This window comes from Bos indicus, chromosome 13, assembly GCF_029378745.1.
Source record: "Bos indicus isolate NIAB-ARS_2022 breed Sahiwal x Tharparkar chromosome 13, NIAB-ARS_B.indTharparkar_mat_pri_1.0, whole genome shotgun sequence".
Lineage (NCBI taxonomy): Eukaryota > Metazoa > Chordata > Mammalia > Artiodactyla > Bovidae > Bos > Bos indicus.
This window is the reverse complement of record NC_091772.1, coordinates 33,039,728-33,066,399: the sequence shown is the minus strand read 5'-3', so window position 1 is coordinate 33,066,399 and position 26,672 is coordinate 33,039,728. Positions and strand designations below refer to the sequence as shown.

Below are 26,672 nucleotides of genomic sequence, written 5' to 3'. Positions count from 1 at the left end.
TCTGGACTTTTTTGTTTGTTGGAAGATTTCTAATTATACTTTCAATTTCATTACTTGCGATTGGTCTGTTCTTATTTTCTGCCTCTTCCTGGTTCAGTCTTGGACCCATGGCTGCTAGAGCCAGACCCGTCCCAGCTGCAGGAGCAGTTTGGATGTTTTGTAGGTGCTGAGTTTAGGAAGCTGTCCACAGAGATGTGACTTCGCAGTTTGAGCAGCTGTGAGGAGGGATTTCAGCTCTTCCTTCTTACTCACACAGCCCCTGAGGTTCAGCTGTGGTTTCAGCCCATCTTCTGGGGAAATGTCATAGGGGAGCTGTTCGCGCCCTCCTGGGATGCCGTGGGCAGATCCTAGCACTGATAGGTTTCCCAGTATGTATGTCGGGGGGGTGGTATTTGCATCCTCATAGAACAGCGGGGTGGGTTCTGGCACCCACTGATGGGTTTCCTAGTTGCAGAAGCTCACTGTGCCACCCCCCACCCCCCAGGACAGCATAGAAATATCCTGGAGCCCTCTGGTGGAATTCCTAGCGTGCTGGCGCTGTCTGTGCCCTTCCACAAATATGTTTATAATTTTCTTTACAGGAGAACCTCCATTCTTACCAGAATCGTTTGACCGAATTCTTCTCGATGCTCCCTGCAGTGGAATGGGACAGAGGCCAAACATGGCATGTACTTGGACTTTGAAAGAAGTAATGTCCTACCAACCATTACAGCGAAAACTCTTCACTGTGGTATGTGATGCTACTTTGTTGTGGAAGAAAGGTGACCTAGTTCGATATTTTAAAGACTGAGAGCAGTTTTCATAGCAGCATTATTCACAGTAATTAAAAATGTGGGAAAAACCCATATGTCCATCAGTAGATGAATGGATAAGTAAAATGTGTTTGTACAAACAATGACATTTTAGCCAGCCTTGGAAAGGAATGAAATTCTGATGCATGCTACAACATGGATGAATTTTGAACATATTATGCTGAATTATATAAGCCAGACACAAAAGGACCAAATGGTGTGTGTGATTCATTTATATAGTGTCTAGAAAAGGCAAATTCATAGAGACAGAAAGTAGAATATAGGTTACCGGAGGCTGAAGGAGCAGGAGGACGAATCGGGAGTTAATGTTTCATGGTTCAGAGTTTCAGTTTGGAAGAGTTCAGGCGATGGATAACGGTGATGGTTGTACAACAGTGTGAATATATTAATACTTAATGCCATTGAATTTTACACTTTAAAATGGCTAAAGTGGTAAGTTTTATACATACCACACACAGAGAGCACCAGAGACCTAGTCTTCCTTTACATTGACTCATTCTGTCATCGCAGGCAGTAGTTGAATTTCTTCTCTGAGACATTGAGTGAATTTGAAACATTCTGCTTTACCTTAAAAACAGAGGGTTGTTAACATAGAGTTACTAACTGATGTAAAACATTTGGATATAAAGTAAAATACTTTTGAGTCTTCCCTGGTGTCCAGTGGTTAAGACTGCGCTTGCCCTGCAGCGGGGCACAGGTTCGGTCTCTGAATGGGGAATTACGATTCCTTATGTCGTGTGGCATGGCAAAAATAATTAGATAAATAAATAGCTTTTTAATAGACTTCCTAATCATCTTCGTGAATTAAAGGTGGGAAATCCAACAGAGGTGAACTCGTTCATGAAACTGGGACATGACAGCATCCAGTGTAGGATGTAGAAGGACCAGGCAGACTTAGCAAGTTAGACTGGTCTCCGGGATGTCTCACAGGAGGCCCTGATAAGACGCGTGAGAATTTCTCTCAGCCTTGTAAACATGATTTCATGGATTCCCCAGGAAGCAGACAGCATTGGATCGAAGTCGGTCCCGCCATTTCCTCTCAGCTCTCTAATTATAAACACACAGGCTATAACAACAGCGGATATGCTCCGATGACTCCCTCTCTGGAGTTGTCTTTGAGTGCCTTTCTCTTCAGCACTCCTGGTGTCTCCTTTCCTACCCAAAAGTGGCACTGGGAGTGGATTGTTGCAGTGGATTCTTTCTCTTCTATATGGTCTTGAGAGAACGCATCCTGGAAGTTGAAACAGCAAGCAGAGAAAAAGAAGCTTTGCTTATAGCTACAACCCACTTTGACGTTTGGGTAAAATTTTGTTGCTCCTGTTGTTTAGTCGCTAAGTCATGTATGACTCTTTGCGACCCCATGGACTGTAGCCTGCCAGACTCCTCTGTCCATGGGATTTCCCAGGCAAGAATACTGGAGTGGGTAGCCATTTCCTTCCCCAGGGGATCTTCTTGGCCCAGGGATCAGACCCGTGTCTCCTGCATTGGCAAGCAGATTCTTGACTGCTGAGCCACCAGGGAAGGCCAAGGATAAAAAATTAAGACCCTGTTTTAAGAGACTTGGCTTTTTGTTTGTTTCCGCTCCTTTAGGCATTTTAAGAGGCCACTGGGAGGAGATGTGTTGGTCTTAGTGACAAGGAGCCCCTGACCATGTGCAAGAGAGAGTAAAATCCAGCACATGAGCCTTTGGGTGAGGGTGGGAGTTGAGACTGGATACGGTGTCTCTGCATCAGTTACTCTGGATACCTGGGTTTCATGACTGAGAAATGGGGAGGGTGCCTCCACCTGATGGGGTTGCCTCACTGGAGACCGGAACCATTCCTCTGGCAGTGATAAGATTTGTTGAGAAAAGCCATGTAATATGCTCAAATAGCAGCTAGCAAAGTTTAAATTTTGATTGGTCTACTATGGTTAAGAGATACTAGTATATGCTTTTTTTTTTTTTAAGATTTTCATTAACATTTTTTAAAATTTTCATTAACATTTTTTAAAAATTTAGGGATTTGAAAAAAGCTTTAATTATTTGGGGAAGGTTCATTTTCATATTACACTTTATTTCTTGAACAAATACATACTGGGCAGCTCCTGTGTGCTAGTGCTGGGTGCTGATGATATGATAGTTAACCCTTGCCCTTTTACATGAGGTTTCTTTTATTTTTTTCCAACTAAAGTAATTTATTTGTTCTTTTGGTACATAGATGACATAATTATAGACAAGTTTTGATACATAAGAAAATCCTTCTGTCCACCTCTGTTTGCTAAATGAATCTTCACAGTAATTTTTACAATTTTTAACACAATACAGTTTCCTTGAACTGAAGCAATCGCAAGAACACATTGGTACTGGTCTATTAGAGCTTACATGGGGTCTCTCTTCTAACTGGTACTGTGCTTTGCAAGTCGCTTCAGTTGTGTCCGACTCTGCAACACCATGCAGTAGAGCCTGCCAGGCTTCTCTGTCCATGGGATTCTCCGGGCAAGAATACTGGAGTGCGTTGCCGTGCCCTCCTCCAGGGGATCTTCCTGACCCAGGGATTGAATCTGCATCTCTTACATCTCCTGCATTGGCAGGCGGGTTCTTTACCAATAGTGCTACCTGCATTTCTAACTGGGGAGGAATATAAACAGAGAGATGAGTAAGTGATTTTGTGTATCCAAGGTGTGACCCTATGGAGCAAACTGAAGAGAGGAGCTGGTGGGGGGGGCACCCAAAGTGGAAGCAGAGAGACATGGATGATGGCGCAGGGAGCAAGCCCTGCAGGGAAGGAACAGGCTCTCTGGGCTGCTGCTGTCAGGGGTGCCGCACCAGCCAGAACCGCAGAGGCTGGTGGGGCTCAGGCAGGACAAGCCAGGCACACAGAGGGGAAGGCTGCAAGGGGCTGCTGTACATACGTCGGGAGGGCCACTCTGAGGCCATGAGCTTTGACTCCAAGTGATGACAAGGAATACTGGAAGGGTTTTTTGTTCTCTTGGCTGTCCCTTGAGGCATGCATGATTTTAGTTCCTGACCAGGGATTGAACCCGGGCCCCAGCTGTGAAAGTGCAGAGTCCTTGGCCACCAGGGAACTCCCCAGGGAAGGGTTTTGAGCTGCGAAGAGGCAGTTTTAAAAGCACCACTTGGGTTGCTGTGTTGAGAATAGATGGGAGGAGGGCAGGGAACAAAGCAGGTGGGAAACAGTTGGAATAATCCAGGTAAAAAAAAATCATGAAACTAGGAGCAGAATGGCAGCAGTGGCAGTCGTGAGACTCCTGGGTCTGTTCTGAAGCTAGAGGCAAGAGGATTTACTGGACGGACAGGAACGTGAGGGAAAGAGGCGCAAAAGATGATCCAGGGTTGGGGCCTGTACCCCAGGAAGGACGGGGGGATCCTTCTCTGGGAGGCTTCAGAGGAAGGTAGGCATTCAGTGTGGGATGGGAAAAATATTGAGAAAGCAGTTGAATATATGGGAACAGAAATCAAAAAGGAGTCTCACCTAAAAATGGTGAATTTTCAGCATAAAAATGGTATCTAAACCCATGAACAGAGAAGGCAGTGGCACCCCACTCCAGTACTCTTGCCTGGAAAATCCCATGGATGGAGGAGCCTGGAAGGCTGCAGTCCAAGGGGTCGCTGAGGGTCGGACACGACTGAGCGACTTCACTTTCATGCATTGGAGAAGAAAATGGCAACCCACTCCAGTGTTCTTGCCTGGAGAATCCCAGGGACGGGGGAGCCTGGTGGGCTGCTGTCTCTGGGGTCGCACAGAGTCGGACACAACTGAAGTGACTTAGCAGTAGCAGCAAACCCATGAAACTGAATGATCATATTTGGGAAAAGTCTTGGTCCAGATGGGCTGAAACAGCTCTGAACTAATGCATCTGGTCTGGAACATTGTTTTTTTTCAATAATCATATTTTTCTTTGGATACTTTTTATTTTGCATTGGGGTATAGCCAGTTAACAATGTTGTGATGGTTTCAGGTGCGCAGCAAAGGGACTCAGCCATCCATACAGATGTATCCATTCTCTCCTAGACTCCCCTCCCATCCTGGCTGCCATATAACATTGAGCAGAGTTCCCTGTGCTGTACAGTAGGTCGTTGTTGATTATTTACATATATAGTTGTTTAGTTGCTCAGTCATATCCAACTCTTTATCGACCCCACGGACTGTATCCTGCCAGGCTCCTCTGTCCATGGGATTTCTCAGGTGAGAATACTGGGGCCGGTTGCCATTTCCTTCTCCAGGGGATCTTCCTGACCCAGGGATCTAATCCTTACCTTCTGCCTTGGCAGGTGGATTCTTTACCACTGTGCTACCTGGGAAACCCATCTTACGTATAGTAGTGTGTGTATATTAATCCTAGTCAGTCAGTCAGTTCAGTCGCTCAGTTGTGTCTTATGCTTTGCGACCCCATGGACTGCAGCACGTCAGGCTTCCTTGTCCTTCACAAACTCCCGGAGCTCGCTCAAACTCATGTCCATGGAGTCGGTGATGCCATCCAACCGTCTCATCCTCTGTCGTCCTCTTCTCCTCCTACCTTCAATCTTTCCCAGCATCAGGGTCTTTTCCAAGGTGTTAATCCAAACTCCTAATTTATCCCTCCCTTCCACCTTTCCCTGGTGGTTCAGAGGTTAAAGCGTCCGCCTGCAATGCAGGAGACCTAAGTTCGATCCCTGGGTTGGGAAGATCTCCTGGAGAAGGAAATGGCAACCCACTCCAGTATTCTTGCCTGGAGAATCCCGTGGACGGAGGAGCCTGGTGGGCTACAGTCCACGGGGTCACAAAGAGTCGCACATGACTGAGCGACTTCACTTCACTTCACTTTCCACCTTTCCCCTTTGGTAACTGTTTGTTTGTGAAATCTGACCTGTGTATATGTGCCACACCTCTATCCATTGCTCTGTTGATGTTGCCTCTGTGCCTTGGCTATTGTAAGTAGCGCTGCTGTGAACACGGGAGTGCATGTGTCCTTTTTTATTTTGTGTTGGAGTACAGTTGATTTACAATGTTGTGTTTCACGTGTACAGAAAAGTGAATCAGTTATACATATATCTACTATTTTTCATATTCTTTTCCCATGTAAGTTATTGCAGAATATTGATAGGGTTCCTGTGCTATATGGTAGTCCCTGGCTGATTATGTATTATATATAGTAATATGTATATGTTAATTCCACCTCCTGGTATATCCCTCCCTGCTGCCTTTCCCCTTTGGTAATAGATTTGCTTTTGAAGTCTGTGAGTCTGTTTCTGTTTTTACGTAAATTCCTTTGTATCATTTTTTTGGATTCCACACTAACTGATGTCATACGATATCTGTCTTTCTCTGTTGGGCTTATTCCATTTAGTTTTGTGGGTAAGCTCCGTATGGCTTCAGGCGTCCTGTCTGCTGATGGGTGGTGAGTCTGTGTGTTCCTGTCTTGCTGGTGGTTTGGTTGGAGATGTTCCAACACTGTAGGCTGTTGGGCAGGGCCAGGTCTTGGTGCTAAAAGACCTCCTGGAGAGCTTACACCAATCGGTATTCCCTGGCGTCTCTGCCACCAGTGACCTTGCTCCCACAGGGAGCCACAGCAACCCCCGCCTCCCCAGGAGACCCTCCACAACCCTCAGGTGGGTCTGGCCGAGGCTCCTATGGAGGCACTGCTTTGCGCTGGGTCCCAGTGCACCTGAAACCTGCGTGTGTCCGCCCGGACTGAAGTCTCTGTTTTCCCCCATCCCGTGCAGATCCTGCATTCAAGCCTTGCTGGCTTTCAAAGCAGATATCCTGGGGGCTGCTCCTCTTGATGCCAGACCCTCAGGCTGGGGAGTCTGACGTGATGCTCAAAACTTTCACCCTGTGGGAAACCTCTGCTATATAATTATTTTCTAGTTGGTGGATCCCCCACCAGTGGGTATGGGATTTATGTTGCAAAAGCGCCCCTCCTGCCGTCTCGCTGTGGCCTTCTCCTTGTCTTTGGAAGCAGACTCTCTTTACTGGTAGGTTCCAGTCCTTTCACGTTGGCAGTGGTTCGGCAGTTTGTTGTGGTTTTGGTGTTTTTGTGAGAAGAGAGGTTGGGTCCGTCTACTCCTCTGTGTTGTCTGGAATCGAGGGGGTGGATGCTTGCTGCCTGTTTGCTCAGTACATGCTGGCCCTCGTTCCCTCGTTACGGGGGTGCAGGTGTGGTGGCCGCTGCTTGTTCCCGGGATAGCAGGGGAGTGACAGTGCCCGCTTGCAGGTCTTTCGGCCGTGGCAGTGGCCTGGGCCTGCCTGTGAAGCCCACAGTGGTGTTGGTGGTACACGCCCACTCCCAGAGCCTGTGTGACCATTGTCCTGTTGCCTGGGAACAGGCATGGGGTAGGCAGCTCTTGTGGTTTCTCTGCCTCTCTCCTTGGGTGCACCCCCCTGACGACGGTGCCTTGCCTCTCTGTCAGGCCCTGGCTGCTGCTGCGCGAAGCCTCACTTGCCATAATGCCACCTCTGCAAGCTGTCCCCATGCAGCCAACCCTGGGCCTCTCCCTGGGACTGTCTCCAAAGCCCGAGCTTCTGCACCCAGTCTCCACCTGAACTGACAGATGGACATCTCAGACTGAGGAGCACGGGCTGGAGGTGCCAGCCTTCTGAGCGGCCCCCTCCTCTGGGTGCTGCAGACTGGATGGGTTCTTCCACCGCCAGTGAGGGGACTTGCCAGGGCGCAGGAATCTCTCCTCCTCCATTCACAGCTCTCTCCCTAGGGTGCAGGGCCCGTCCTGATTCCATTCTCTTGCCTTTTCCTTTTGCCCGGTTATGTGGAGGTTTTCTTGTCCCTTCAGAAGGCTGAGGTCCTCTGCCAGCATTCAGTAGATGTCCTGTGCAAATTATTCCACCTCCAGATGTTATTTTGCATATGCATTTCAAATGTGTGCTTGCTCTCCTGACGCCTGTGGTCTGACCGCTCTTGTCTTCAGGCGGTGGAGCTGCTGAAGCCGGGGGGCGTGCTGGTGTACAGCACGTGCACTGTTACCCTGGCAGAAAATGAGGAACAGGTTGCCTGGGCCCTCGAGGCGTTTCCCGGCCTTCAGCTTCAGCACCAGGTGAGGACCGTGGCAGCTCTCTCCAGGTGATCCAGTAGGTCACGGGAACGTAAGTGTAGTGATGAACCCAGACTTACGTGAAGGGATACGTCATGCAAAACTCCTGAAACAAATCTTGTGGCGCTCAGGGCGGTTTTTCCAATGAAAGCCATTCCAGATGGTCCTGGAACATCTGGAGTTTTCACATCCTGATCCAGGATTTCCAGGCCTTTACTCTTACTGACCAGAGATGTGTTAATACGTATTTTGTTATCCAAATGTTATTGACTGGAGACGTATCAGTATTACTTACATAACGAATTGCCAGCCACAGGTGTTAATTTCTGCAAAAGTCCCCCAGTCAGTAATGTGTGTAAATGACCATAGAACTCAGGTGGATTTTTGATACATGTTTGACTTGTCGCTCTTGTTCATGTTATTTGGAATTTTGTTTCTAAAACCCTTTTCCCCTCTCTCAGTCCTGTATTTTTCTGGTTTGGGGAAATGGTGAGCATTTTTTCTCATGACATATCAAAGCCCAAACAGGCTTTGATAACCGGGATTCAAAAGAGTAGCCAAGCAGGGGAAGATAGTGCAGGTTAATCTCTTCCTTTGGTTTCTTAGATACGATATAGAACATTTTAAAAACTCCCTTGCACTTTCTTTTACTTAGCACTGCCTTTTAGTTCAGGTTTTTATTAAAATATATTTATGACTAGATTTTTCTGCCCATGATGTTTGAGACTAGGTTTAAATCTGTAGTAATGCTCACATTAATTCAGATACATTGGACGTTTAACTTCAGACTTTCCAGGACAGAATTCTAGTAAGTAATTGGATACGTAACTAGAAAGCAATCTGGAGATGCTTTCTAGACTCAGAAATTAAGATAATTACATTGTAGATGAAAAGAAGACTTGAGAGTTCACTCCAATTTTGTGTGTGTGTGAGTGAGTGCATGTATATTCAATGTATACTACCAGAGATGGAACCCCACCATGCGTTAGTAGACAGTAGGTTTTCTGATAGAAGCCTAAGAAAATGTATCTTCAGTAACATAAACATTTATCTGTGAAACGGTGCCTTAAGTTAGGCTTGTGCAATTTTTGGAGTAGCAGTTTGCACAGACCACTCAGTTCCTTATGATTCTTTATTCTTCTAATCAGCACAGCCTTCGTTTTCTCATCTCTTTAGATATTCTAGTACATTTAAAAAACAACAAAAAAAGAGAAATTTTTATCATCCCATTGGTATGGACCAGAGAGAGGCCTCCTGTCAGGTGCCTCCTGTCAGCTTTGGGAGGGTCTGGCAAATAAAGCTGAATTTTCATCTCGTGATGTGCCCATGAGTATGTCAGGCCCACAGACATACTGAGTGCCCACTGTGTGTCAGGCATGATATCACCTTATTTAAGCCTCAGAACTGAGTATTTTATCTGTTTGGTAGATGAGGAAACAGGTAAATTATTGTTCTAAAGTCACACGGCTAAGATGTGCAGAGCTGCACCTGGAATCCATGTGTTGCTGACTGGTGCTCAGGCCTTCTGCATGTTGTGGTCCTTGATAAGCGTAAAGCCCATCCTAGGAGTTCAGTCATCAAGGGACTGCTCTTACCATTATCCTACTTTATTATACAGAAAAGCGGCATGTCCGTTTCTCTCTCTCTCTCTCTCTCTCTCTCTCTCTCTCTCTCTCTCTCTCTCTCTCACACACACACACACACTCACACACACACACAAAGGTATTTACTTATTTTTCTGTTTCTGGAATTGGTGGTAATTACAACTCAGTTTGTCTTTTAACATTAATGGTGCACAGGCACTCTTACTAACACGAGGATGTTCATCTGTGTTTATTCTTCTCCCGAGCAGGACCCACAGGTGGGAGGAGAAGGGATGCTGGGAGCTGGCCTGTCACCTGAACAGTTGAAACGGCTGCAGCGATTCGATCCCTCTGCAATGCGGTCACTGGACCGTGACATTGGTTCTCTGAGAGACGCCAGCATAGAAGACCTGGTTTGGCTGGCAAATAAGGATTGTATAGGTTTTTTCATAGCAAGATTTGTAAAATGCAAAAGCACACAGTAGGAGGATCTTTAGAAATTAAGATTCCAAACATGTGCCTGGTGGTTATTATTATTTTTTTTTTAAATCAAACTCTCATCAAACCATGTGATTGATGTCGTGGTTGCTGGAGAAACAGAAAAGGCTGCCAGCTGTTCCACCAGTAATCAAGAGACTCTGCTTCACAGAGAAAGAAACTGGAGGGTTGGGGTGGGAGTGGGGTGTGTGTTGAGATTATACTTTGCGTTTTTAAGAAAATTTTTCCTTTATGGATTTAGCAGAGTATAAAGAAAAGGAGGTGCCTGTCGATGTCTGGAACATATTTTCATTTGGGGTCTTTGTTTTAATTTGTAAAGAATGCAAGTCATTTTTAATGTTAAAATGAGTGGATTTAACAAAAGGAGTAAAATTAGCAGTATTTAATTTGGTTATAAAACATGTTTTCTGTTACTGAGTTCCTAAGTATGAGTTCCTTCAGAATTCAGGGTGTGTAGTCCGTAACTTATTATCATGTACCAGGAACCGAGCTGAGGGTTTCACTTGACTTCTTCTGTTACTGTTTGGTATATCAGCCCCTCTTTCAGATGAGTTCTGGATCACTCCCAAGTGACAGTCACCCTTCACTGTGTTTTCTTTTTCCTTCATGTTTTAAACTAAAAACTAAAATGAATTTTAACTCTGTAGATTAAAAATGAGACTATTATAGAATTTGGGTACTTTTCATCATCTAATGGAAGATACAGATTATTAGAGGTATGATTGGTGAGAAAGAGAAGACCGTCTTGTGAGAGCTGGGAAGTGGCCAGGCCTTGGTGTTTTCCTGCCAACTCCATAGAACACCAACCCCAGACCATGCAGCTGTGACTAGGATAGATCAAGATAAAACAAGACTACTTCACCATCAAATCTGAAATCACCCAAACCACAGAGGTGACCAGACATCTCCCGCAGTGGCCAGTATATGTGGACTGCCTGTCAAATGACTGTAACTGTGGGCTCGCTTCATCCCACATGCTTTTTAGATGCGATCTATTAAAATACCCACCATGGGTTAAAAGGTGTCTCATGTCATGTTAAATGGATCTGTTTTGTTAATTTGAATCACCTCAAAATTCCTGAGCCTCTGGGCATTTAAAGTGGATACCTAATAGTTTTTTCCCCCTCCCCGCCCTTCACAGGTCTCCACTGGGCTTCATTGGTGGCTCAGCGGTGAAGAATCTGCCTGCCAATGCAGGAAATGCAGGTTTGATCCCTGGGTTGGGAAGATCTCCTCGAGAAGAAAATCGGCAACCCACTTAAGTATTCTTGACTGGGAGATTCCATGGATAGAGGAGCCTGGAGGGCTACAGTCCATGGGGTTGCAAAAGAGCTGGACGTGACTTAGGAACTAAACAACAGCAACAAAGGGTCTACGTTAGGAATTTCTCGAAACTTCTTGTGTAGAGAAGAGTGCAAGGTCTTGGATCAGGTGAGATCTTCAGAGGCCTCTGCTCTGAGCGAGCATTTCTTCACACTCTTCTCTGCAGCTGGGCCGTCTCTGCACCCCTTGGACCTCTGACTCCTCCTGTCACAGCACTTGACACATCACCCTAGGGAACAAGGCATGTCCTTGACACCTGCCCCCAGGAAGGCAGGAACCTTGTCCTTTCTGTACAGCTTCAGAGCAGATCACTGTTACTCCCTTACTGAAGGAGGGAAAACCCACACCAAGTGCCCTAAGACTCACTATGTCACTAACTTCTTTCCATCCCTCGTTCTGCCCCACACCCAGCAGGTGTCATCTGTCTAAAGGGAAACACTGTTGACCTGTGTACTTGTTTCCAGGGCTCAGCATACCCCTGGAACTGTCAGTGTGATTTTAAAACACAGAAAGGCCATCCCTTCTCGTGCTCTCTGCAGAACCTTAGGTGCTAGGCTGGGATGGAAATGGTCGGGAAGGAGCCTCGCAGCAAACATGAGAAGTTTTGATTAATGCCAGCAAACACCAAAATATAAACAGTACAGGCAAAACAGAAGAAAAAATTTGCATGTTGAAAACAGTAATGGCAGATAAGAAATAGGATTAACATTTGTTTCTTTAACAGACATTTTCCAGTGGTTTCTTAAAAAAAAAAAAAAAAAAGGAACACAAAACACATTCAATCCTAAGGAACGCAGACATTTAAGAAAAAATATGATAGATGGAAGAAAGGGAAGTGCAGAGGAGAACGAATACATTTTTTTTAACATATTTAATGTTGTCATAGTTATTTCTGAAACAGAAGCATTTTAATTCCACAGTGAGTACATTTTACTTCAAAACCGTGTATCACATTTTAAGTAGTAAAGTACAAATACTTAAAAATGTAACTTAACCACAATTCAACCACTGACCCAGAGACATCTAATTACCTGTGTCTCCACCAGAGTGACTCTTGACCTGTTAACAAGATTGGACCAGCAGCATCATGTCATTGAGCCAAGGGCGAGGATTAAAATGAAGATCTGATGATGGATCAGTTTAAAGGGGAAAAAATAAAATTCAACATCGGAGGCAAGAATTGCTGAACATGTAAGGATGAAGGTGAGAGGAAGCTGACGTTGCTGTGCTCAGACCCCCGGAGACCTTTGACCTGCTGGAAGCTGGCACTTGGCAGTCGTCGTGGGGAGGGGACTGCAGCCCATGACCTCCCCAGACCTGGAAGATGAGCCACGTGAGGGAAGTGTAGGTAAGTGTTTAACATACTTTCACCTGTAAGAATCACTCCTGAAATGGCAATTAATACTACTAATAGTAAACAGTGCAGAAGCCAGCTCTTTATTGTTTGAATGACTTTAAACCAGGCTTGTTGAACAGTTTGGTGTAGCTGACAGTGAAGGTTTGACATGAATGCAGAGCAGACCATGTTCAAATGTGGCATTGTCCTGAAGTACAGGATAACTAAGACGGCCTACATTTAGCAGCACCTTTTTGTAACAGTAACTTAAATGAGCAGTAGAGAGAGAGCAGAGGGAAAACCGAAATGGGTTTGACAAGGGAAAAACCCACAGAACTATTCAGAACATTTCCAGCATTTTCTAGGTTAACTACAAAAATCATGATTCTAAACCGAGTTGGTTAAGCTGAAACCTTTGCTGTGTGAAAAGACTTAGAATTTTACATTCTACGAGTCAGTAAATATCCCATTGTCCTTGGGATTGTTTCTTCATTTACATATTTCGCACACACCGTTTACACATACACCCACTAAAAAGTCTTCACAGATAGATGTGCTTATGTCAGATCCTACAATAGAGGTTTCTGAGGAACACTCTGATTTGGACTAATGTGTTTCACAGTAAAGTGAGAAACGAAAGGTCCAGGTACAAAATTTTTAAAAAGGGAATCCGTTAATGTAGTTCTTTGAAAGGGATTAATGGTAGCAGCAAAAAAGATACATACCAGTTATACCTCAAGAATTTAAATATTCCAAAATCATGAACTGGGATGTAACTTTGTATAGGAAAGGTTGGGGGCCGGTGATTAGTGGACATCTTACCGTGATGGAAAGTTGACTGAAAGTATTTTATAAAAGTAACTTTAATTGGAACACGGTTTCCCAATGATGTGACTAATTTACACTGAAAATTTATATATTATGACTAGTGTTTTTATATTCAATAAAGGTATGAGTACAGAGCTAATTAACAGATTGAGGGAAATGGTTCCTCTATTATCTGATAAAACACTATATGTATAATTCATTTTTATAACTCTTGAGTTTTCTTTGGGGGAGGAAAATAATGAATTAAACATGAGACAGTTTTACTTGTAAAGGTCCAAGGATATTTGGCAAGAACCTGGAATAACCAAAGAAGCGAAATAAAAATAGCCTTATTTAACAAAATAAGAATTTTTAATGTCCAGGTCTGAAGGTAGGCAATCATAGGAGTTTTCCAGGAACAGACTTCAAGTGCCAGGTCCGTGCACACCTAATACTGTCTTACCTGTCCAGGCATTACTGGACAGATGGACACATAAGAGAGGCAGAGCAGGTTTCAGCCTCAGCGTGACAGCCACCTCGCAGGCTGCCGACAACGTGTCCCTGACACCAGGCTCAGCATCTTCTGGCTTCTCCTTCAGGGCAGGTGTCCCACGCAGGAAAACCTCAACATCTTTGTTCACTTCAAGTCACCTCATTTTGCCCTGATTTCTTCTGAAGAGCAGAAACTTTGGTTTTAAGAAGCACTTCTAGGTTTTGACGGACAGTGAAAGTGTCGGAGTGGGTGGGGGAGATGGGGATGGAAAGGGAGGCGATGGATTGAGGAGATAAGAGGGGAACAGCCAGTGGGGCGGGAGGAATCAGGGTCTCTGATTTTCCCCTGAAATTATTCTACAAGCTGTGTAAACGTTTCTCCCTACGACAGACACTCGAACACACGAGAGATCAGACATTTCCAGTGGAACACTCACAGTTAAAAGCGGCCCGTATTTTTCCTCTCCAGGGGCATGACCAAGGAGCCAGCAGGTGGGAGCTCTCTGAGCGAGTCTCCTTTGGCAGCGAGCTCCCCCTACGCCCTGGCGGCTCCCGCAGCAGCATAGTGAACGGCGGAGCCAGGTGGGTGTGCGCCCGTGGCCCAGGCTGGATGCTTCTTGCGTCTTCCACACTCACACCCTCCACTTGCTCGCACATGCTCACCCCCAGACCCACACGCACACGGGTTCCAGCTCCTAGACTCCAGTGCTGTGACCTCAGACACAAGCTACGCAGGACGTGGTCGTCACAATCAGTGTGAACTGCACGGAGTAGAACAACCCTTGGAGTTTGGTTATATATTTCCCATAATTTATGGTCAGAAATGATAAACTTACAAGGATGGTGAAACATTCAGAAATCAAGCCTTTTCAAGTCAAGCAGCCACACGTATTTACAGTATGTACAGACTGGTGAACGGGGATGGGCGTCGAGTCGATGCTATTACAAATTTCCTGAAGGTGGGCTTTTCTAGTCCCTGTAATTCATAAAGCAGGTCTGCTGACTTGGCATTAAGACTCTAAAATAGTGTGATCAAACTGATATATATATATATTATATATAATATATATAATTATCGTAAGAAGGTGTTTGCAGAAATAACATTTACAAACTGTCTATACAGTACACAATACTAGTACATAGAAAATAGATTCTGACTTTATGATCCCCTTTGTGTAAGGCAAGACTGAATCTGTCCCCAAATTTAGTCAGCCGGAGGTACAAGCAAGAAACAGTGGTCCATGGATGAATATGCAAATCAAGTGCCTACATATTAAAAATTCGGCAAGAATCAGGAAACTCCACTTTTTATCTGGGCCAGTTCTAGCCCACTGGATATATCAACCACATTTTCGAAAACATCAGCTATGCTTCTTAAAATACCAACGCCACTCAGACGGCAACAGATTTGTTCGAGTGGCAGCTACCCCAGACGGGGTTCAAGGTTCCGTAGACAGCCAGAGGCCTGCAGCCTTTCCAGGCCAATTGATAGAGCACTTACAAAAAGAAAAAAAAAGTGTATTAATACTCTATTTCATGCTGTTGCAATCCAAGCAACAGCAGTACAAAATATACAAGACAAATCACATGGTTGCGGTGTAGACCCCCTTCCCCCCAAGATCGATGTGGGTGGGTGGTGGGTATACAAGACTTAAAAAAACAACAACACAAAAGGGCAGGAAAGTCATTGGCGGATGTAAACATCCCTGTTCCAGTCCGCGGCCTCGTTGCGTCTCCGGGACAGCCCTTCCCCGTCCTTGTCACAGTAGCGATCCTTGGATTTGTGGCGGCTCCGCTGTTTGTTGGACTCGTTGTGGTCCTGCTCTCGGTCCGGGTCCCTGGAGCGGTGCCGAGTCTCCCTGTGTCTGTGCTCACCGCCCCCGTGGGGCTCCTCTCGGTGGTTGTGGTCACGGTGCGGGGCGTAGTGGTCCGCGTGTTCGTGCGAGTACTCTTCCTTGGGCTCCGCGTAGGCGGAGTCGCGACTCTCCTGCGTCTCCGAGTCCAGGGTCTCTTGCCTGGAGAGGCCTCGGCTGGTGCCACTGCGATGGTTGTGGTGCTGGGTGGAGGAACGATGCTGGGCTTTCTTGACCGGTTCCGGGCAGTGTTCTTCTTCAGCTTGGGAAGCAGAGCGGCCCGGAGCCCCGCGATCCGTCCTCTGATCCCCTTGAGAACCCTGGAGACGGAGGAGCAAATACAGGAGAACCCCCGTCACAAAGGCAAGTCCTTTTACGTCCAGTCCCTTTGCGCTGTCCTTGGCGCTTACAAATTAACATCAAATCCAATATAATATAAATGCTACTGGATGTTACCAAAAGAATTAAGCAAGCAAGCTGGGTTAGATTTCATTTCAGCCTTTTAGAGACTTTGAACAATGACTTTTAGATGAAGGAAGGAGGGATTTCTTTTATACGTTCTCTTGTGGTTCAAATACAGATACAAATTCCTGAGATCTGTCTACACCTGGGTGAACACTGAGCCACACCTCTGCTCAGATACAGATAGGAAGAGAAATTCTGGGAATGTGGGCTTTAAGGGAAAAAAAAAGATAAACAGTCAGATACTTAAATGGCACTTAATGAGACCAGCCCTAGCATAAGATAGTCACACGTATCAAATTATTAATACAACCCTCCATGCTGCTCTCTGAAGGGTCACAAGATGCAACCCTTGGGCCCCATGAGGTTGGTGCCATTAGATGCCTGGGGCACAGGGCCCAGGAGGGATTTGAACCCAGGTAGTCTTGAGTCCAGAGTCTGTGCTGCCGGCCTGTGGAAAGTTTCTCCTCTCTTCCTGTCTTAATAGAGTTAGTGGTCTGTGGTAACCTAGAGCGGGGGATGATGGGAGGGCAGTCCAAGAGGAAGGGGATAGAGCTGATAGACATATAGCTGTTCCACTTCCTTGTAGGAAGAAACCCATACAACCTTGTAAAGCAACTCTACACCAATTAAAAAAAGAATATGGGGAGAGGGGATCTACATTCACAGGATGCTGTTTACATTGCTTTTCTCACAGCTCTCTCAGGAGAGAGCTGCCTGATGGGAACAAACGCTGCGTTGGCACCCCGGGCGTGGACGAGGGCTCCGCTTACCTGTGAGTTGGAGGCTAGCGTGGGGCTGACGGGCAGGGTGGAGGTGGCTAAAGTGCGGCTGAGAAGGGGGTTGGGGAGACTGCTGCTGGGAGGGTGGGTGGCCTTCCAGTAGGCCTCCAGGTAGTCGGCCAGGTGTTCACAGGCGTCCTCGAGCTGGTTCTCATCCAGGATCACATCAAACAGCTCCTGCAGGGGCAGACATTACAGATGGCACCCTGACACCAGCCCCCGACTGCCCCCCCCCCACCTTAGAGGAGAAAGCAGGGAGCCCCTTGGTCTCCGCTCGTGCTGCCTGACTCCTCCACACACTGTCCTCTGGAGTCAGCTTACAAGCATTGGTCCTCCTCGGGTACGTGTTGACACGAATATCAGTAGTATCAATGATTAGGAAGTGGACAGGTGTAATAACAGTTGTTAAGGGCATGATAGAAAATTTGCTAATAGTGAAAAAAAGGAATTGGCCCTATGTTAGAAGAGAGATGTAAAAAAGAAAAGAAGACTATAAGCCAAACAGTATAGGAAGAAGTCTGTTTTTGACATAGAGACTGTGAAAAGCTGAATCTTGGAAATAGCTGCGGCAAGGGAAGGACATGAGGAAGCCAAAGCCACCTAGAAGGTAGGTTGGGAGGTAGGCAACATATGCTTACGTATAGCTGGTTCACTTTGCTGTACAGTGAAAACCAACACAACATTGTAATCATCCTCTCATTAAAAGCTAAAACAAAACCCAGAAGCGTAGTGTCCCCAAGCATGGTATGCACAACAGGGATTCAAGGTAGGAATGGGTTCAGGTGTCAGAATCTGCTTACTGACTGGTTTGGAAATTGGTGTCTGCATGGTTTCAGATCAGTTTCATAGATGGTGATAAAGAGCCAGCAACTTGCTCCCAGATTAGAAGTGAACAATAAACCAACCCCCAATAGATCCATCTTTCCAACCAACGTTCTGAAACAACTGTGTTTCATTTACGATACTATGGATGTGTTAGATGTTAACAAAGCGACATCCCCATGGAACACACTGTAGCCGTTTGCAAGCCACGACCATGACCTAGACACATGCTCATGGCAAGAGGTGGACAGTTCTCCACTTTGGGAAGAAGCCCACTGCTAATGGAGAAGGTTCTCTTCTGGACAAGTGTTTACCTAGTCTGTCTGGTTTTTCTTAACAGAAGGCTGGGCTGATGACTTCAAGTGGATTATACTGAACAGAGAGACTTACTGGAGGACACTGAGCTAGCTTATCTGCCGCCACCATCTGGACATTGAGGTGCTTCGCTTGAGATTTCCCTCGAGACTTTATTAACCTCTGTAAAACCTGCAAAAGACGAGGTTTTTAAACAGGAGCGTCTGTACTCAGGTAGACAACAAGGTTCATTATTCACGCTTTTCTCTGGGACCTTTTTCATACAGCACTCACGGTTTACTAGGCAAGAAAACAATATCTAAGATGATCTGGAAAATTAATACATCTTGGTGGCAAGCTTCAAAAACCACCAGGATGTATTATTCTGAACCTTTTTTTTAAGGCTAGCACTTCTCAAACTTTATCACTCATGATTTATGTTTTTAAAAACTGTTGAGAAATCCCAAGAGCTTTTTATGTGAACTAGAATATTTACATACTAGACATTAAAACTGAGAAATTCATTTAAGAATGACCAATAAACTTGTTGCATGTTAACTTACATCACTTATTTCGATAAAAATTGTTTGCAAATTTCTCTACAACCTGACTTCACAGAAGATAACCAATGTTTCCTCTTTCTACATTTAATCTGCCACAGTACATTACTTTGAAATACGTGAAGAAAATCCAGCCTCTTCCAGATACATAATTTAGAAGAGGAGGACTATTTTAGTAACCTTTTCAGATAATTGTGGATATTTTTCTTTGATACTACAGTAAACAAGTGGTAGCTTTTTAAAGATTAGCTGCCATGGAACATCTGAAACCCTACTCTATTAAATTCCATTGATTTGTCCTGAAATTTGAATGGCATGTCATTTGTTCTTTCCAATAAAAATGGTGTTCTAAGATGACTGCAATAGTCCTACCAGTAGTTGACCTCAAGTAACTGACTTTGAGTGTGCAGCTGAAGAACTTGACGTGTGCCTCCCATTTTGTTACGTAGAATATTAAAAAGGCTGGTAGCACCTTTTTGAAGAGTCAAAATTTAATAAACAATTTTGCTACTTCAAAGTACCACAAATAACACTTTATTGACTAAATATTAAAATAACAAATAGGATATTTTTGGCTTAAATAAAATACATTCTTAAAACTAATATCACCAGTTTTTGTATTTTTAGTGTGGACACCAGAAATTGTAAGAGTTAATGATTGTAAAATCTTAATTTCTAGCACAGTTAACTTATTAATACTCAGACATTTCACAAGAATCCATCTAAAATCATAGGCGAAAGAGGCATCTTCTCATCTAACTTAAAGGTTGCCAGTAAAAAAAATGCACCTTATTCTGACCTAGTCTGGGACATAGTTTTATATTTTAGTAATGCCTTTAGACAACAGTAAGGATCTCCTGTCAAAATACATACCAGGAACTAACGTATCCAGTGTTTTCAAACCCCTCTAAAAAAGTGGCAGTAGATGGATTTTCATTAGGACATTAAGTGAAACTTATAACCTGGTAGCTCATGGTGAGGAAGAATGCAGCAGCTGCCGGTGCTGGTGTGGTCTTGCTTCCTGCTTAGACATTCCCACCACTTCTTTTGCACCATCAGTACAAAGGTCAGGCCAGTGGAAGAGGAGGACAATGAGGATTATCAGGGAAATGACCTAGGTCCTCTGAAAGTGTCTCCAAACCTCCCCCACCAGGACTCCACAGGCCACACTTTGGAAATCACTGTTCTCAGCCATGAAACTTATCATCACTCTCTGCTTATATGAATCTTAACGCTTCTCATCTACCACATCTATCTTCAAAGCCTTAGTGACGGATTAAGAAGCAGCCTGTTCTGAAAGCAGACTGTAAGCACACATTTTAGTACAGTTTCACTGCAGAACAAACGGTTAACAGCCCTGCTTACCTTAGGAGAAGAAATCTTGACATACACTATAATAGGGGCCAGAGAGGTTTTACTGAGCTGGGCTGGGTGATTGATAGTGTCCGCGTCAAGGACCACCAGTTGCAGTGTTCTTGCAAGTTCAAAAATCCTTTCGATTTCACTCTGAACTTCCGCTGTAAAAGGTGAAGCAGAACTTTATTACTTAAAAGTTCAGCATTTCTAGACCAGATTGAGAGAAAGTAAAATGGTTACTCAGGCAGGTGAGCTCTACAGGTAAGAGGGCTGATAATAGGCATCGTTTGCAAAGAGCCACTCCTTCACAACACCTCGAGAATTTAGGAATTCCTCTCTCAACCAGTTATGAAATTTATTTCTAGTTTACCATGATGTCTGTGAGAGTCAAACTTTTTGGCTCTCTGTGCTAATTTGTTTTGGGGGCTATAAAACGTCACTCCATGGAGTCATTTTATTAAAATGTTGTAAAATAGAAACATGTGTGTGTGTTTCTGACCACTCAAGCCTAGCAGCCCATCACCAGCCTTCCTGTCACTGCACAGGCTTACCTGCATTTACATGCCACCTTTGGTATGGAGTCTAGAGATGTTTATGAGCAAGCTGAACTATAGCAGGAAACAGATTTTCAGAATGTCTATGACAAACCTAGCCAGAAACACACTTCTTGTATTTTCCACCAACAAAAAGACGGTCTTGTAACATTCATGCTCTAAAAGGGCAGTTATGTATTGGAGGCAGCACCTCAGATATATAATGTCAGACTTATAGAAAAACATAAATATACTTGAATGCCGAAGTATTTTCATTCAGTTCATCTATTTCTCCATTCTCTCTCGAGTGTAAAAAGGGCTGTCCTAGAATATTTTCTCTGATGATGGATATATACTGTATCACTGCTATGGAGTACCTGAAATGTAATTAATGTGAATAACTAAATTTTTGAGATTCAGATTAAAAGTTAGATAGCCAGGAGCTACGTTTCTAAATATCACAGATCTGTAAAGGATAATATAGCTTCCAGTGCCCACTACAATCATGAAGGGCCAGTCCCACGAGATGCCTGGACCTACAGGACACCATTGAGCTCTTCTTGTGCATTTGCATCCATGCAGAAGGTTCCTGGAGATAATTTTAACTTGTGTATTATTCCAGAAAAGGCAAGCCACTAGTCATCTGCCTCTTACAACTAAGAGTCCTTTTGTTTACCTGGATGTCTTTAAAATGCCCCAAACCACTAGTGATACGAGCTTTAAAGTAATATTTGGTCACATTACCACTCATGACACAGTTTTGCTAAAAGAAAAAAAACCTATTAAGCTTCTCAATAGACAAGTTTATCAGAAATACAGAGAACAGACAGTTGTGTAAACTAGCCCAGTGTAATTTAGTTAGCAAAATTCAGTCTCTGAATACCCTGCAGGATAAGTAGGATAACTGACCTAGTTTCTTAAAAAAATTACAAGGAGATAAAAGATATATGGAAAACAGGATTAAGAGATTCAAGGACCTAAGAACCAATCACAATGTGTGAAGTTTATTTGGATCCTAATTCAAACAGTAATTTATATATTTTATGATGCAGAAGTAAATAAAATGTTTATGTATATATATATATGTGTGTGTGTGTATAAAATGTATGTGTTTGTACCTATATAGTATATGACAGCTGGGAAATGATACATGGCTGAGTGGCAACGTGATGATACCAGGGGTTATTATTAAGGTACAACAGGGACTTCCCAGGTGGTCCAGTGATTCAGACTCCATGCTGCCAGTGCAGGGGCCCAGGCTTGATCCTGGTCAGGGAACTAGATCTTGAGTGGGGCAACTCAAACCTGGTGCAGCCAAATAAATACACAGTAAAAAAGAGGTACGATAATGCATTATGGTTTAAATAAAAGGGGTCTCCACTGTTCAGAAATACACACTGAAATATTTATAGATAATGTAAGTATCTTGGATTGACTTCAAAGTAAATGGTTGAAACTAGGTAACCAGTACCTGGGCTTTCTTACCACATACTGTTCATATATATTTCTTTCAATCATTCCTTTTGTAACTGTGTTCTAAAACATTACTAATAGTTATTTGCTCTCTTCTCTTGCTTCTTAAATTTTTTATTCCGATTATAACCTTGCTTCTCTGTGCCCTGTGTTTGCACAAGCCACCGATCACCAGTAGTAAAGTTCCAGTCTAAGTTTATTGTAAGCATTAAGAAATCTGATTAGTTTACAGCTGACATCATACTCAGTGGAAATGCTAGAAGCTTTTCCTCTGAGATTAGGAACCACATAAGGATGTCCACTCCCGCCACCTGTTTCAACATTGGATTGAAAGGCGTAACCAGAGCAAGTAGGCAGGAAACAAAACTAAGGCATACAAATTGGAAAGGAAGGAAAACTCTCACTGTTTGTAGCTGACATGATGAGATATATATATATGTATATATATATAAGACTCTACCAAAAGACTGTTAGAACTAATAAATGAATTAAACTGCAGGATATAAAATTAGTATGCAGTACAGCTCAGTGGAATAAGATGAGTCTCTCTCTCACACACATACACACACACAATCCTGCCATTTGCAACAAGACTCATGGACCTTACCAGCTTTATGCTAAGTGAAATAAGAGACAAATATATAATCTTACTGAAATGTGGAACTGAAAAAAAAAGCAACAAGTTCATAGATACAGATAACAGGGTGGTGGAGGGTGATCAAAAGTACAGTTAAGTCCCAAGGATGTAACTGGAGTTAGTGATACTATTTCAAAGTTGCTAAGAGAGTGGATCTCAAGAGTTCTCCTCACAAGAAGAAAATCTGTAACTACATAAACTTGTAAGTAATCTTTCTGTGATCGTTATACAGTATATACATGTGTCAAACCATGTTGGAGACCTGTCACGTTTCATTAAAAAGAAATTTGATCGCAGAGATTTTCATCTGTGTATCAGTTAATTACAGCTACTGACACAGTCACAAGAGTCCCATGCCTTAAAAATAACTTGTTTTTTAGAGGTTTGAGCACTATTAAAAAAATGATTATGAATGTAATTCATTGTTTAGTCGCCAAGTCGTGTCCGACTCTGCAACCCCATGGACTGGAGCCGGCCAGGCTCCTCTGTCCGTGGGTTTTCCCAGGCAAGAATATAAATGTAATACTTGTTATTAAATCTGGGTAACAGATAAACAAAATAATCCATTATCTTATTATATATCCAAAAATTATATCTATGTCAATAGCTTAATATATGTATCATGGACATGTGTGTATATATGCATATATTCTAGTATTCTTAGATACACAGATACCTTCCACTTTTTAAATTAAGGTGGAAAATGAGATATTCTTTAAAAACTTAAAGATTTTTTTAGAAACCTAATGCAACATATTTGTAAATAAACCTTTTCTGAAGAAAATGCTTTTAACTTCCAAGCACAAAATTATGCTTTCAAAGAAACGTGCCCATACCAGTAGGTGGGCACACTAGTATGTACTCTTGGACGGAGTGCATCATGCTGAGAATTTATTTCAAAAAAGAAATGTCAGTGCTGCTGATGTTCATTTCTGAAACAAAAGCCTTATTTATCTGTCCAGATCCCAATCTCTTACACCTACTGAATTTAAACTTGCTGCTGATACTATGAAAAACAGTATAGAGGTTCCTCAAAAAAGAGTTGCTATATGATCCAGCAATCCCATCCCTGGGCATATATTCAAACAAAACTGTAATTCAAAAAGATATGTGCACCCTTATATTCATATCAGCACTATTCACAATTGCCAACACATGGAAACAACCTAAATGTCTGTCAACAGATGAGCAGATAAAGAAGATGTGCGTATACACAGTGGAATACTGCTCAGCCGGACTCTGTGGGAGAGGGGTGGGGGGATGATTTGGGAGAATGGCAATGAACCATGTATAATATCATATAAGAAATGAATCGCCAGTCCAGGTTCGATGCCGGATACAGGAAGCTTGGGGCTGGTACACTGGAATGACCCAGAGGGATGGTATGGGGAGGGAAGAGGGAGGGTGGTTCAGGATGGGAAACACGTGTACACCCGTGGTGGATTCATGTTGATGTATGGCAAAACCAATACAATACTGTAAAGTTATTAGCCTCTATTTAAATTTAAAAAATAAAAATAAAAGTAAAAAGAGTAACGCCATTTGCAGCAACATGAATGGACCTAGAGACAATCATACTAAGTGAAGTCAGAAAGAGACAAATACCATATGATACTCCTTACATGTGGACTCTAAAATGTGACACGAACTTATCTGTGAAACAGAAATGGACTCAGAGGGCAGACTGTCAGTAATGTAATAGTCATTCCAATGCCATTTCATAATCACTAAGCACAGATTTTTCATTTTGGCAACTTCTTTACTTAGCCTGAGAAGGGAAATCTGTTAAAGCCCTCTGTCAGCCCCGTCTCCTTTCCCCAGACCCAGGAAGGTTTGCCTCAGGGCACCCACTTCCCAGGCACCAACATGGCTTCTTAATCCAGCTGTGTGATCCTTGGGTAACAAGGCTTAATTTCTCAGACCCCCTAAGTATTCTTTTCTGAAACATGGAAATGAGGACTAAGTGTATCAACATGCAAAATATTTATTTTGGTGCCTGCTTATAGGAAATGCTTAATAAATGTCAAGTATTGCTTTGTGCCAACCTGCTAACATGTATCACACTGCGTTTTGATGATATGACTGAAAACTTTTCCAACAGGCAGTGAACTGATAGGAAGACTGGCAATAATACATACTTACTTTGATTCCTTCCCTCAGGACAGTGCTTAGGACATATCTGGGACTCAAAAATTGTGTTGAAAGAATGAGTTAAAAAGGCAAAGAAAAAATATAATCATTGTGTGTATATATATATATAATGTAACAAATATTTGCCTTTTAAAAAATTGTGTTTAATTAGAGGATAATTGGTTTACAATGTTGGCTGCTGCTGTACAACAGTGTGCATCATCGCACATCATTATACATATATTTATACCCCTTGCTCTTGGACCCCACCATCCCACCCCTCCAGGTCATCACAGTGCGCCGAGCTGGGCTCCCTGTGCTGTGCCGCAGTCTCCTACCAGCTGTTTTACGCCTGGTAGTGTATACGTGTCAACGCTGTTCTCCACTTGTCCCGCCCTCTCCTCCACCCACTGTGCCGTCTCCTCTCTGCGTCTGTGGCTCTATTCCTGTAGGTTCATCAGTACCGTTTTTCTAGATTCTGTATATCTGACAATATACAATGTGTTTTCTCTTTATATTTGCCTTTTTAGTTGACTATACATATATGAGAAGCTGCTGTTGTAGAAAAAAATGCATTAAATCTTCAAAAACATTAATCGTGAACTTGGCAGCCAAACTATATATAGGTGAAGTACTCCCTTTGGGTGGAGATGTGTGTAGCTGGGCCATCAGAGCAGTGTTGTGGAATTTTAAGTGTTAATTCCTTAAGATAGACATGGCTATGCCTGTAATGATTAATTAGGTCATTAATTAGGAGGAGGGAGGAAGTGAGATTCAGATCAATAGGCCCATAAATTTTTTTCCTAAGAGAAGGCAGATGGTCAAGTAAAAGTAATCACATCACGCACTGCTCAGTGGAGGAAATCCTGGAATGGTAGTCCAGATGCCCAGGGTCTAGCCTTAGCTTTATTCCTTAGTGCCTTACCTACACCACACGGATCCCTTCCCTTCCTGTGGTCCTTAGGTCCTTCACTGCACAGTGGTGACAAGATGGGTAGTTCTCAAACCCTGGCATGCACAGCAGAGTCACCTGGCAGGCTTGTTGAAACAGACTGCAGGGCCCCGCCTCCAGAGTTGCTGACTTCATAGGTCCGGGTGGGGCCTGAGAAGGCGCATTCCTAACTGATGCTCCCAGTAGTGATGCTGTTGATGTGGAGACCACACCTGAGGACCAGTGAGCGAGACGCGCGCTCGGGTGTGCCACCCCAGTTCCACAGTGTTACCACGTAAGGGATGAGTTTCTCTTTAATTGACGCTCCTCCTGAGACAACTACATTCACAGCAGTTGTAAGAAACGACGGCTCCCAGTGCACTTTATTACCTAGTTTTCCTCAGTGGGAAGTCCTGCAAGACTACAGTGCAACATCACAACCAGGATAATCCGTCTTCCTCAGACTGCCTGAGTTTTATGTACTCATCTGCGTGTGTATGTGTACTGAGTTCTATGCAGTTTTATCCCATGTGTAGCTTCCTGTATCCATCACCATAGTCCAGAAACACAGCAGGTCCATCAGGATAAGGAAGAAGAGACCAACTTTTAACAAGTTATCTCAGCTGACTGTTCCACTGGGCTAAAATCATCTACCAAGCTGTAAACGTTTTTGTCTGACCACCTGGTTGCTAATATACAAAGTGAATGAATTCCTCTCCTCCCATGCATTGTCTGTTACAACTACAGCCAAATGCCAACTACATCTAGAAAAATATCTATTTCCACTTTATTGACTATGCCAAAGCCTTTGACAGTGTGGATCACAATAAACTGTGGAAAATTCTGAAAGAGATAGGAATACCAGACCACCTGACCTGCCTCTTGAGAAACCTGTATGCAGGTCAGGAAGCAACAGTTAGAACTGGACATGGAACAACAGACTGGTTCCAAATAAGAAAAG

The 26,672-nt window shown here is 43.7% G+C and overlaps 2 protein-coding genes and 1 long non-coding RNA gene across 14 annotated transcripts in view; 2 read left to right on the top strand and 1 right to left on the bottom strand.

Moving 5' to 3' along the window:
- Window positions 1-10,944, top strand: part of NSUN6 (NOP2/Sun RNA methyltransferase 6) — a 79,828-nt gene extending 68,884 nt beyond the window's left edge. For 3 of the 4 annotated variants that reach the window (XM_070800905.1, XM_019973125.2, XM_070800906.1), the window contains 3 exons: window positions 582-730; window positions 7,717-7,842; window positions 9,692-10,944. In XM_070800905.1, the coding sequence (XP_070657006.1) occupies window positions 582-730; window positions 7,717-7,842; window positions 9,692-9,907 (491 nt within the window). In that variant the 3' untranslated portion in view covers window positions 9,908-10,944. The remainder of the gene's footprint in view (window positions 1-581; window positions 731-7,716; window positions 7,843-9,691) is intronic. The other variant, XM_019973126.2, reaches the window with a different exon arrangement.
- A 413-nt stretch (window positions 10,945-11,357) lies between these two features.
- On the top strand, window positions 11,358-21,616 carry LOC109567990 (uncharacterized). Of its 2 annotated transcripts, XR_011570027.1 has the most exons (3): window positions 11,358-12,162; window positions 12,290-12,591; window positions 14,348-21,616. It is a non-coding gene; the product is annotated as an uncharacterized lncRNA (long non-coding RNA). The 2 variants fall into 2 exon arrangements; XR_011570026.1 differs by having other exon boundaries at window positions 11,358-12,591.
- CACNB2 (calcium voltage-gated channel auxiliary subunit beta 2) overlaps window positions 12,658-26,672 on the bottom strand; it is a 428,234-nt gene continuing 414,219 nt past the window's right edge. For all 8 annotated transcript variants that reach the window (XM_070800900.1, XM_070800898.1, XM_070800899.1 and 5 more), the window contains 4 exons: window positions 20,017-20,168; window positions 18,188-18,283; window positions 16,967-17,152; window positions 12,658-16,051 (listed from right to left, as the gene is read on the bottom strand). In XM_070800900.1, coding sequence (XP_070657001.1) covers window positions 15,563-16,051; window positions 16,967-17,152; window positions 18,188-18,283; window positions 20,017-20,168 — 923 coding nt within the window. In that variant the 3' untranslated portion in view covers window positions 12,658-15,562. The remainder of the gene's footprint in view (window positions 16,052-16,966; window positions 17,153-18,187; window positions 18,284-20,016; window positions 20,169-26,672) is intronic.